Source organism: Lepidochelys olivacea, assembly GCF_965140295.1.
Source record: "Lepidochelys olivacea isolate rLepOli2 genome assembly, chromosome: 15".
NCBI lineage: Eukaryota > Metazoa > Chordata > Testudines > Cheloniidae > Lepidochelys > Lepidochelys olivacea.
The window spans coordinates 15,859,833-15,873,327 of NC_140425.1; the positions used below are offsets into that span (position 1 = coordinate 15,859,833).

Genomic DNA, 13,495 nt, shown 5'->3' on the forward strand with positions numbered 1-13,495 from the left:
CCACTTTCAGAAAGGGAAAACAGAACGGGAAACTCTGTTTTTGTTTCTTTTTGGAGAACGAACGTTGATTTGGTCCATGAACATCAACACCAGGAGATTCTAGATCTTGTGAAATATCCCGCTGGATGCTCAGTGCCTGAATCTGAGCAGGAGCCTGTGATCCGGACGGCAGCGGTGGCCTGGTTTTGTGTTTGCCAAAGGCCCTGGACAGAAACAGAAAAAACTGGACTCCGACTCCCCCACCCTTCCTGGCCCCGGCCTGTGGCAAGGGGAAGCACTTGCTGGCAGACCCCTTTCCATGGCATGGTTACAGTCACAGGCCCAGGTGCAGGGCTTTGGGGCTGACCAACCCCTGGGGGAAGGTGAAGCCAGCCCCACACCCCGCATCGCCATGGCAACGTCTCCCAAAGAAATCAGCCTCGAGCCCAGGCCGCTCTCCTGACGGCAAAGGGCAGCACCGCCAGGACTTCACTTTCCCCAACGCGCATGTGCAGACGCCCCACGCTCATAGGCTTGTTTCCGCCCTCCCCCGGGGCCGCGGTTTCACGTGTTTCACGCTCTGCCCTGTGATTGGCTGGGCGGGTCACTCTCTGTCTCTGCGCGCCGGCTTCCCCGGAAGCGGCGACTCGAACGGAGCTGGGGGCAGGATGGTGAGCGGAGCGGGGCGGGGCCCGGCCGCGCTGTCTCTGAGGTGGCCCGGGCCGGGGGGGCGCAGCTGGAGAGGCGGCGCTGGGGGCTCGCGGCCAGAACCGGCCCCGGGCGGTGGCCCAGCAGGGGCTGGGCTGTGTGAGCTGGGCTGGGCCGGGCCGGGGGGGCTGGGCTGTGTGAGCTGAGCTGAGCTGGGCCGGGGGGGGCTGGGCCGTGTGAGCCGGGGGGCTGGGCTGTGTGAGCCGGGGGGGGGGGGCTGGGCTGTGTGAGCTGGGCTGGGGGGGCTGGGCCGTGTGAGCCTGGGTGGGGGTTGGGGGCTGGGCTGTATGAGGCGGTGGGGCTGAAGTGTTTTCTTCTCCTGGCTCTTATCCGCCTCTTCTCATTCGCTGTAAACATGTAAATAAATATCCTGCTGTGATAGCCTGCATTCCTCATTGGCAGCTGCACAAACGCAAGTACAATAGTAGCCCTGCTGGCAGAATCTGAGTTTGAGAAGCTGCAGGGTTTCTAGGGGTCTGACTCTATTTTGTATGCTGGAGCGGCCTCTTGTGCTTCAGTAATCTTCAAACTGCTGTCAGTGGCTTATGTGTTCGGAGTCTTTTTGTCAAATGGTCAGATCATCCAGAGTAGAAATGAATTTTGTTTTTAATCCCTCCTGGAATCTTCTTACTAATGGACAGTCAGTAAAAACAGGACAAACAGCTGTTGAATGTCTCTCACTCCTTTTTTTGTTGATGTAGTAATTTTAAATACTTTTCATGATCCCTGACCTCGAATAAGCTGGTGTTAGTATTAGGAGACCTTCACATCCCACATCGATGCAACAGCCTGCCAGCTAAATTCAAAAAACTGCTGGTCCCAGGCAAGATCCAGCACATCCTCTGCACCGGAAACCTCTGCACCAAGGAGAGCTATGACTACCTCAAGACACTGGCTGGGGATGTTCACGTTGTCCGAGGGGACTTTGATGAGGTAACGACCTCTCTCTAAACAGTGTCTCTGTGTGTGTGTCTAGCATGCAGGGGTAACATTTGAATGACTTTCTCTAAACCGCTTCACTTCAGTGTCATTAAGATGGCGTTAGTCATTCTTGCTTTGGGTAACATGCTGGGGACAAGAAACAGAGTATTATGTGATTATGAGATCAATGACTTTTAAAAGTGTAGTTTCTTCCCTCCCCCTCCTCCCCATACACAACAAGACTAAAGCCACCTCTTGGATTTGTGCATGTTTGTGTAATGCAGTTCATATCATTGTATTTGAGTCATATCTGTATAAAAATAGCTAGTCTTCTGGCTCTGTTTTCCCTCACTATTGCCAGATTGAAGACCCTCTGATCTGATTTGCTGCTTTTGCAGAGATTGTGTGATTTTTTTTTTTTTTTTTTTTGGTAACGCTATGATTCAGGCTAAGTTTTTGTCACGGATATTTTTAGTAAAAGTGGGGGACAGGTCACGGGGAAATAAACAAAAATTCATGACAGCCAGTGACCTGTCCCTGACTTTCACTAAAAATATCCCTGACAAAGGCGTAGGTGGGTTGAGCACCTACTGCTGCTGGGGCTCCTGGGTCCCCCACTGTTGCGGTGGGCGGGATCTCCGCGGTCCCCCTGCCCCTGGGGCTGGGCTGCTGCAGGGTCCTCTGACCGCGGCTGGGGGCTGGGCTGGGAGCTGTGCCGGGTCCCGGCGGTTGGGAGCTCCAGCCCCAGAACGGAAAATGTCACGGCGTCAATGGAAGTCAGGGACTCCATGACATAATCGTAGCCTTAAGTCTCATTAAGCTTGGAAAGTTCAGATTTTTGTCGGTAAATGTTAAACATCAATTTCACCATATACACAAAATAAGCAAAAAATATTTCCATTGATGATAATCAAAATTTCCAGCTAGGCAAAATAAGAAAAATGCTGCTTGAGAACTTATTAGAGTTTGATTTTCAAGATATTTATTTTGTATATGTTGATGTGATGATGGCAGCTTGTGTTTTAACTGGTATAAAGCTTTAACTTCTGGAATTTCAACATACACTGTAATTAAATAATTGTCTGACCCCTCCCCCCCAAAACTTCCTGCTACTGTAAAAATAAACATTGATATCCACCAAAATGATAAAAAATATTGAATTCTGCCAAGCCTATCTGTATTTAACACTATTTTGGAACAGTAGGGTAATACCATGTTAAGTGTTTCTGTAAGTTTAGCCCATTCCCACCAACTTCGAGTCTGTTCCTTGCAAAAGAATGCAGTTGACTCCTGCCTGGATATGGAGCCAATGTTGCGTGGATTCTGCATGATGAAGCTGGGAAAAACATAGTTGCCCGTAAAGGCATTACCCCGTCATTTGTCCAGAATGAATAAATGCAAATGGACTTTCTACTGGTGAAGGAGTATATGTAACCTGCTCTGTGTGTTTATTTTTAGAACCTGAATTACCCAGAACAGAAAGTTGTAACTGTTGGGCAGTTTAAAATTGGGCTGATCCATGGCCATCAGGTTATTCCGTGGGGTGACACGGCCAGCCTGGCACTGCTGCAAAGGCAGTTGGATGTGGACATTCTGATTTCAGGGCATACACATAAATTTGAGGCATTCGAACATGAAAACAAGTTCTACATCAATCCAGGATCGGCCACGGGAGCCTATAATGCCTTGGAGATGTGAGTTAAATAAGTTTGGGGATCTTTATACTGCACGCATAATATCTGAGCACTTATTTTATATATGTATAGTTCTGATGCGCCCATGACGACGATACTTAGGTGTCTATATTAACTGTTTGTGGTTACAAGAAGCTTTGGATACCAGAACAATACTTTACCTCTTCTCTTTAGAAAGCTTAATATATGTATTGCATTCTTGAATCATTTCTCAAGGATGGCTTAGGTCTAGTGAAGGAAATGCTGAAAATGGCTGCTCAGCATTTACACATGTGTTTGTTATTGTCTATTCCTTTTGAATCCTAGGACTGGAAAGTTCTGAAAAACTAAAGCCCTGTATTAGTCTATATCAAATGGAATAGAGACGACGGTGGTCTGATTTTTCTGACATTCCCGTTTAGTGATATATTCCAGAGATGGGTCAGCTTCAGTGGGAAAGATATTTTTGGGACGGTTCCATGTTAACATAATGTCACTGCACTGAAATTCCCAAAAAAGTTTTGCTGTTGATTTCAAGGATTATTCTAGTGTAACTTCAAAATCCTTCTGCCTGGGATGAATTGTAGCTGCAGTTTCTCCAAGTGTTGTATTTCCCACTCTTCTGCAGTAGACCATACTCGCAATGCAATTTCTAAATCCGATTCCTTGGGACAGTTCACGCTTTGTCAAAGTGAAGGTCTGTTAAAATCTAACTGCAATGCTGTTGCTTCTCTAATTGTCAGATACATGAACCAAAATGATTTTTCTTTCCAGAAACATCATTCCTTCGTTTGTACTGATGGATATCCAGGCATCCACCGTTGTGACTTATGTGTATCAGCTCATTGGAGATGATGTGAAAGTAGAAAGAATTGAATACAAAAAGCCCTAAAGCAAAACGTCCATGTCCACTGGTGCTTTTTTTTCCCCGTTTCTCGTTCTTTTTTCCTGTCAAATCAACTAACTAAACAGTCATGATCCACAGACTTTAGTGCAACACTTTATTGGACAGTTTACACACTAACACAATCAGTTTTCACTAACTGCTGCTTGTAAACTTATTGTAAAGCATAACAGCATAAATAGTTTACAGTACATAATTTCCAAGCACACGTGTCACAGACTGAACTATCTTCTATGTATAAAATGGCTAAGCTTGTAAATATCCAGTGTTACCGCAGCTGTTAAAACGGACTGATCTCATATGCATGACTAGATTGTAGTTGTTTGAGACCGAACTTGTTACATAAATTATTCTAACCCTTAATATTTAAATAAACACTTATCCCCTCTATTTGTGTAGTTTGCCTGCCATGAATATATTTTTATAAGGAAATGCGTTGGGCTGGAATTAGAGCATAACTTCTCAAAGTGCTTAAAGACTATCAGAGCCATTAAGTACTCTTAATTTTTTTTAATAGCATTTATTCAACCTGCCTTTCTAATAGAGGTGACTGTGTAACAATTGACGTGGCCAGAGCAGATGAATAAGATACAGACCCCATGGTTAAAGTAAAAGGCGACGACTTTTCCTGTATTAGAAGATAGTTGCTGAACAGCTTCCTACCCAAGCTAAACTGCAGCTAATAGTCTGATTTATGTCCTTGCGTTAGCAATATAGGGCAAGTCAGTTCTGTAAAGAGGAAGCTTCCTGTTGCTTCTCCCCTGCTCCCATAAGCCAAACAAAGAATTTTTTCCATCTTTCTCCCTCTGTAATTCCTCTTGTAAGGGTTAAATGTGCCGGCTAGCACTATTTCAGTCTGTGCAAGGCACTGAAGTCCATTCCTTCCCTGCACTGCATGTCTAGTCTCTGCTACCATAGAGCTTTTAGCGTGGACACTACCCCTCCCCCACCCCGCTGTGCAGAGAAAAAGCTGCAAAGGCATCCCCTGAAATCATCCATAAACATGTTCGACTTGACGTCAGAGATCTATAGGCCATCTTCTCTGAACACCTAGGGGAAGCTTGTGAAATCTTTGGTTTCAGAGTAGCAGCTGTGTTAGTCTGTATTCGCAAAAAGAAAAGGAGTACTAGTGGCACCTTAGAGACTAGCCAATCTTGTACTGAATCACCACCAAAGTTTGGAGGTACTTGGCCATCTCACTGTTTCACACACTCCTGATCAGTCCAGTGGTTCTCTGCTTTATCTGCCTCCAAATGATCTGACCAGAGAATGCTCACATTGTCTAAGCAGAGCGAAATCCCTCTTTTTCCTGATGACTAGTGTGACAAAGTTGTTTTCTACCCAACGGGCCATGCTGATGAGCAATGGGTAAGAATGAAGAGTGCAGGAGCAGCAGTAGTGTGAGGCCCCAGTGAGTGATGCTGTGTCACTTAATACCAGAGCCATAGAGAAGAAGTTACTTTAATCACTGCCTCCTTGTCCTTTGCGTAATGTTTTCCCCTGTGCCTTGTTGTTGATAGCATTTGTGATGCCCAGTAAGTGAAATGAGATGCAGCAAACCACAGACTGCTGAAGTATCTTTGCATTAAGTGCTGTTGGTATTGTTCATGTTTCTTTTTCTTGAAGATTAATTTGAACAGAGTTTACATGGTTGACCCTCTTCTCCTGCACCTGTACAGAAAATAGATCTGCTATTATATTAATCTGAAATCACTAGGTGCCACACTCTCTCCTCAAATCCTTGTTCTTTGCTCTGCAGAAGGCTGCCTGTTCTGATTCATTCTCTGGTATAGGACACCTTTATCTCCCATCTCTCCCAAATCCATTGTAGTGATTTATTATGTGTATTACCATAGCACCTAGGAGCCCTAGGCATAGACCCCATTTTGAGAGCTGCTGTGCTAGCCTGTAATAGGGCTGTTGTTACAGGGAAAGCAGTGCCCAGTGGACACTTCACGTAAAGTGGTTTCTAAAAGCTTTTTTGCTTTTTCTATGGTGGGGTAAGTGGAACTGGAAGTCTGTTAATCCCACCCAGTGAGGATTTCTAGACTCAAGCAAGTGAGCTGAGCATGAGATACGAACCTAATTCACAACAGAGACACCGAAGGATTTGTGCATTTTCTTCACGCCTCAGTTTAAAGGTGCAACTTCTTTCTCAGCTCCACTGAGAGGGTCTAATAATTTATCTGCTTTTCCTCCCAGGTCCAAATTATTCTCTTATTCTCCTCCTTCCTCCAGGGCATCGGGTCACTTTCCGTAGGCAAAGAGAGCTGGGGATGGCTTTCTCTGGGACCCATCAACACTGCCCCTTAGGCTAGGGCTGTGTGATCTGGAGGAATGAGCACAGGGCTGGGAGGCAACAGGGCCTGCGGTTCTGACCCTGGATTTGTCAATTACGTTGTGTGTAATTGGCCAGTCAATTCACTCCCTGTGCTGTGTGGGGGAATAATACTTCCCTAAGCACCCTGGAGGAGGGTTGGGACAAGTAATTACCTACCACTTCTATGGTGCTTTGAACGAGTAAATAATGATAAATATGTGCCAAGTGTTATCAATATGAGATGGGCAGAGGAATCACTAGTGCCAGAGGACAATGCTCCACTATTCGATTCCTGTTTTCTTGTATCTGAGCCTGTTAAAAAAACGATTCATTGTTACAAATGCCAGTTATTCCAAACTCTTGTTGTATGATGAAAACAAAGCCTTCTAAAGGCTTTATATATGGAGGTGGGGCAGAATTTGATATAAGGGAGACAGATTCATTTGTAGTTTTTCTTTGAAGCTGGCTGGGGAGTTCTCTGCAATGTTACAGGCAAAAAGGAAGGCAATTAGTTTGAAGATAAATGAATATCAGTTAACCCCTCTTTTTACCTGTCCTCTCTTCCCTCCCAACTGTAACTTGTAAAGTGTTTCCTGTTGTTTGATATTGGCCCATTATGCTTTGTCTGAGCTGGAGTTTATAATGAGCAAGTTTCTCATCGTGATTGAATTAGATTAATACGGGGTGACTCTTGTGCATTCTGCATTTCTAGTGTGAAATGAAGCTGGAGAATGCGCAGAGGAATTTTTGCTCCTGTGCACTTGGCAGGCACAAATATCTTTCCCTGGCCCTGTGTGTGTGTAATGGTGAGATCACTGGCAATTTTCCAGTGCAGCTACTGGGGTCAGTATTTTCTCAGCAGAGAGGATGTTTAGAATTCAGAGTGTGTATCACATAATGAAAAAGGAGCCTAATACATCCCAGGGGCCCTGAGGGAATTAAACTCCCCTCTTTCTCCAGTTCAAACATGCAGCTGATTTCTCAGGCCTCTTTCTTTACACTTTATATTTCCCAATTGTTTTCTTTCCCTATGACATTTTCCTCACCCAGAACCCTGCGTCAGCTGGGGCGCGTCTGCTCTCTGGGAGCAGGAGTTGTTAGTGGCAGAACCTTGATGCCAAAATAAGAGCCTGCCAGAAGCACGTCTAAGCCTGGCCACTCAGATGCTGATCCTGCCAGGCCTGGGTGGCTTCTGGAGAGCACAGCCCCCTCCGCTCCAATGGCAGTCACCAGGAATGGTGGAACTGGGCCACTCTAGAGTACTGCATTTTTTTGGGCCTACTTTTGAGTACAGAGTTACTGCTATTCTGCATACAAATTGGGTATCTACACACACAGATGACGAGTTGGGTGCCTAACCCACTGCATACACAACAAACATTTGGTGAGTACACAACTGTCGTTATTACACACGTAAGGAAAGGTGCACAAAATGCACAGGCAAAAATGAAAGCAGACTTCAGGGCTCAAATTCCTGAAAGTCAGTCCCCAGTTCGACTGGGCCTCAGGGAGTTGGGTCAGTTGCTGAGGATGATAATGAAGTAGAAGTTCAATATTGGGGGAAGCTGACGTTTGGTACAATTTCAGGCAGTATAAGGGACACTCAGATACACAGTACAGTGTCTTATCAATAAAGGCAGTAATAAGGATAATGGAAACCTGGATCCTGCTCATCTGTCGTGGATTCTTTCCTGAATTAGGATGTCCCTGGACACTGAGCATTTATATATATATAAGGGGAGAGTGACGCTATTTATCTGTCATGCTGATAAGTCAATATCCTCCAAAGGAAAAATTATGAACAGAGTCAAATTCTGTTCCCACTTGACATCAGTGGGGTTGCCTGGGTGTTATTAAGGGCAGGATTCTGCCACTCTGCTTAGCTGTACATTACAGTGGCTATACGAGGGGAAGAAATGAAAGTTTACCAAGACCTTCCCTGCAAGGGACTTTTGTGTGAAGCTAGGAAATTTAGTCACCCCAGTATTAGAGAGTAGAAATCATGCTGCCCTTTTCTGTGTAATGGCCACGGTATTCCTGCAGGTTTCTATCAGGAAAAGTGAATGACCTCCCCTTTCTGTCCCACTGGGTTTGAATCCCTCAATAAAGAGAGCTTCCATTTAACTGCAGCTGCATTGAGGGGGGGGGGGGGGGATGGAGGCTGTGAAATGCTACTGCAGCCACTGAACAGCGAACAGATTTGCATGAACAGATTCTCCAGCTCTGGGGATTTAAGAGAGAATCGGAGGGTTCCAGCCAGAGACCCGTTTTCCTCAGGAAGCCGAGTGCATCTGGATTCCCACCATGGCCTGGGCCCCTCTGCTCCTCACACTGCTCACCTACTGCTCAGGTGTAATGGGGGGGAGGGTTTACACACAATCTGCTTTGATTACTTCCTTTATAACTCTCATTTGTTTTCAGTTTCTTTCTCCTTGATTCTATTTCAGTATGCAGCCAAAATAGAGGGTTAATTGTGATAGATTAGTTCCTGTCCTCCTTGCTTCAAGGGCCAGCTTGCAGCCCACGCTGACCCAGCCACCTTTAAATTCAGTGTCCCCAGGCAATGCTGCGAAACTCTCTTGCACTCTGAGTAGTCAGCACGATGGCTATGTCATCTCCTGGTACCAACAAAGGGATGGCCAGGTCCCTCCGTTTCTTTGATACAATGCTAGCACCAAAGGAGATAGTGTCCCAGATCGATTCACTGTTTCCAGCTCCGAAGCCGTTCGCTATTTAACCATCACCAAGGTCCAGCCAGAGGATGAGGCCACTTATTACTGTGGTGTACATCACGGCAGTGGTAGCAGCTATGGGTAACCCACAGTGATACAGTCAAAGGGGAACTGAGACCAAATCCTCCCTACACTCAGCCTGTGCTCTGCTGGGAACTGTGCACCATACATGGCTTGGGTTACTCATAAGCCTTTATGTTGTAAGCCCAAAGAAAAGGAGAACAGTGGTGCGTGGGGGAAGGGATTTGCTGGAATCAGCTGTGTTTGTGCACAAGAGCAGAGCAGATGACACACTGTAAGTGCCCAGAAAAAAGAATACAGAAAAGAGGGTGTTGGTAGTTACTGCGCATAGTCAATAGCTATGGGTGGCCCATCACTGAGTGACAGTTCTAAATGTCTCAACATGGTAGAGCCAATTGGAGACGGAGAAGCAAAGTAGCATGTATCTCTCTGTGTGTTTATATGTGAGCTGGTCGGAGTTCCTGTGGCTGGATGATGGGAGATGGCATATAACTGCCTCAAGGGATGGGTCTCAGAATCTGTAACGTTGTGGCTGTACTTGCGTGTTACGCCAGTCTCTAAGTATTAGGGAAGCCCTTCATAGAAATCAGGTATGGTCCACCATGAACCCAGAGGGAGTGCTAGAGGGGAGCTTTTGTTATCCAAGAGGCTACAGATTGTGTGGAAGCCATGCTTAGTTCTGAGCTAGTTACTTTAAATTGGGATTCTATCTCAGTTATTCAGCTATAGAAACAAGGCAGAACTCAATTAGATGAGAGTTAATAAATCAAAGTTTAAATAGTCTGACCCGAGGTTTGACTCTGCATAGGGCTTTCTGAAAGTCGTGCAACGACAGAGCTCTGCCCTGTACTCCAGCAAAGAATTGAGCTGAAGTGGAGAAAGGGATTATATTAGTAGCTGTACATAATTTATCCCAATATCCCAGTTACACCTGGGTTTCTGCTTCCAACAGATCAGCTGATTGTTCACTGAGAATTCCACTTCCTCCTCGCTATTTAACAGGGAACTTCTCTTCCTGCTCCCTCTCCACCCTCTGCAGAAGGACAAACAGCTGTTGCCTGTTTCCTCCCTGCACTTGCTCTGAAGGGTTTTGTGGACAGCTCTCCCCACTCAGTGCTCAGTAACCGGGAAAGGCGAGTTATGAATTACACACATGAGGTCTCGTTCACCTCTCCGATCAAGAATTAATATCTTTGTGGTGTCAGTTCAGCCAATATAGTTCATGGCATCTTCTCTGCTTTGATTTTCCTGGTTTGATATTGCCCCTGGATGTTTGTTCCTTTCTATGTGAAGTCTCTGGATCTCGCAAACCACCTGGGTCCCAGAGGCCCATCAATGACAAAGAGGAGTAATCTGTCAGTTCCCACAACCCCACTTCCCAGATCTCTCATCAGGTTCCATTCAAATGGTTAGTTTGCAAATTAATGAATATCAGTTCACAACCTTTCTCCTGCCCCCCTTTACCCTGCCTCCCCACCCAAATGTAAACGTTTAGGCCGGGATATTCAAAGCTGTCTAAAGGAGTTTGCCACCCAACCCCACTGAAATTCTCCATGACTTGGAATCCTAACTTCTTTAGACTTACAGCTGGTCAGAACATGGAATTTTTTCCACTGACCATTCCAACTTTTTGTCAAAATCCCCCCAAATTTCCAGTTTTCAGCCGCAAATTTTCTTTTTTCCAACCAAAATAATCAGCATTGTTTTGAGGAAAGAAGACACCACCCGTGAAAAGTTTTGTTTATTTGAAAACCCCATTTTCCATCACTAGAACGTTTTCGAGCTGTCCTACTTAGGCTCCTTTGGACGCGTCAGCCGTATACAATGAACCTTACACTGTGTGACCTGATCTGGTTTTAAGCTCCTGGGGCAGATGTCAGCGCCCTGTATGGTGTGTAGCAGGCATTCTGAGTATGTGTGCCAGCACGATAGAAAGTAATCAGCACCATAAAGGGAGGCTGTGCAATGTTCGGTAGCAAGCCAAAGAAATAACTCTTCAATCAAACACAAACAAATGCCAGAGTGCACTGAACGAGATCCGTTATGATGGATGCATACCCAGTTCAGCTGGACCCGAGGCAACTGTACCTATGGAAAGAGCCCCAAACCGGGAAGCCTTATAGAAATCCCTAGGCATGTTAACCTTGGAGCCAGTGTTGCTCAATGGCCAACAGGAAAACACAGAATCATATTGGGCCTGTTGAGATGACGTTGCTGTGGATGGTGTGAATCTGTATGACAGCATGACGTGATCTCACACAGCATGGGGCGGGCAATGCTATGAAAAATCCACCTCAGTGATTGAACGGGTCACTGCAGAAGCAATTGCTATGAGAACAAGAGGCCTGTGATGCAAAGCTCAGACAGCAGAGAGCATTGGTCTGTGGTTATTACTATTATTATTAGGAACATGTAAGAACACCCACTGGGATCAGTAAATACCGACCTCTGTCATGTGGCCAGGTATTGACCTTGCCACCTGGACCAAGAATCTGGCACGGGAGAAAGAAAATCAAGCCGTCCGGTATATTGCCACCATGCCAGGGGTCCTTGTTACGGCTCTGAATTTCTGGGATGCACGTAAGGAGGCAGTCGTGCAGAGCAAGGCATTTGTCTCCTGTGCACGTGGTAGCTTTGATCAGGTTGGTTAGCTCCAGGCCACTCTGTGCATTATGCACAGAGAATATACACACCCCAAGATCTTTCCTTGCCCAATAGTGATGTGCATAGGACACTGTTAGTGAAATCTCTAGCAATTCTCCAATGCAGTTAGCTGATGGAGAGGGGTGTAAACACTTTCCCAGCTTAGAAAGGGTAGTTAGGATCCAGGGTGTGAAACCCATAATTAAAAATGAGCCTAATTCACCCCAGGGGCCCTGAGAGAATTAAACTTCTCCTTGTGTCCAGTCTGAGTGTGCAGCCTATTTTTCAGGTTCTCGTTCTTTACATATTTTCTAAAGTTGTGCTTTCTATGTTGTGTCCCCCTCACCACCATCCCTGCCATTGACCGGAGCACATCAGCTCCCCGGGATCAGGGCATTGGCAGGGATGGAACTGTGCCTCTGGAATTTGGTTCTGCCAGGAACACATCTGAACCCAGCCAGTGAGCGCCTGATCCTGCAGGGGGCTGAGCAGCTCCTGGGAGGTGCCAAAGCCCAGAGCTCCCACTGCAGGCCCTGGAAGTGAAGGGCAGGCAGTGCCTTGCTGAATCAGGCCCACGTGGAGTACAACAGAAGATGCATCTCTCTGTCCACACTTCCCACTGTCCACAGACTTCCAAACCCCAACCATTTAGCCTCTCATTATAAAAAGCAGGGGCCCTTTAAAGGGCTTGTTTATTGCCTGGATTAGTGCATGTCGTCCACTTCAAACTGGTAACAATGGTCCAAATTCTGCTCTTGCTTACAGCCCTGGTTCAGTGGCCTTCCATGTGGGTAATCAAGTGCTGAATTTAGCCACTGCTTCCAGCTGCAGCTGTATATTATAGCCTTATATTGTAAGAAGACTGCATAGTCTAGGGACTACAGGAGAGGAAGACATGAAACCTTCCCTGCACAGGACTTTCTTGTGGCACTAGGAAGTTATTTATTCTCCCCAGTACAGCAGAATTCATGCTGCCCTTTCCTGTGTGGTAGCTAGGATACCTCCGCAGGTTTCCATCAGGAAAAACAAATGATTCCCCTTTCTGTCCTCTCTGGGTTTGAGTGCCCCCGAGAGCTGAGCTCCCATTTAAGAGTTTTTGCGTTTCTCAGGGGGACTGCAGCCAGTGTGCAGGGGGCAGATTTGCATGAAGGGGCCATTCTCCAGCGCTGGGGGTTTAAAAGAGAATCGGAGGGTCTCGGCCACAGACCCTGTTTACCTCAGGAAGCCGAGCTTGTCTGGATTCCCCACCATGGCCTGGGCCCCTCTGCTCCTCACGCTGCTCACTTACTGCTCAGGTCAGCTAGGAGGGTTGACTTGTCCCAAAACTTTGACCAAGTACTGTGATTATTTTGTTGTAAATTCAGACCAATCAAATGGTTTTTTGGACCATCTCTGCTGTTGAAATGTAAAAGCAGCAGATCAGTGGTCTGAGATTTTCAAAACATTCCTGGGGATTAATCTTGGCTTGTGCAGCCAAATTTCTTGCTGTCCTTTGAACATCCCTACCATGAGACTTCGTAACAGATAATGGGATGTGGGGATACTCGTCATTTATATAGTCCTGTTTTTATTCTTGTTTAGGTTCCAGTTCACA

At 46.1% G+C, this 13,495-nt stretch overlaps 1 protein-coding gene across 1 annotated transcript; it reads left to right on the top strand.

Annotated features, from left to right (window-relative positions):
- Window positions 1-570: 570 nt before the first annotated feature.
- Window positions 571-4,575, top strand: LOC311531649 (vacuolar protein sorting-associated protein 29-like). The gene is made up of 4 exons (XM_084649209.1): window positions 571-650; window positions 1,429-1,620; window positions 3,067-3,302; window positions 4,056-4,575. Exons 1-4 carry the CDS (start codon window positions 648-650, stop codon window positions 4,171-4,173), a joined length of 549 nt encoding a protein of 182 aa, XP_084505335.1. The 5' UTR covers window positions 571-647; the 3' UTR covers window positions 4,174-4,575.
- The last annotated feature ends 8,920 nt before the right edge of the window (window positions 4,576-13,495 follow it).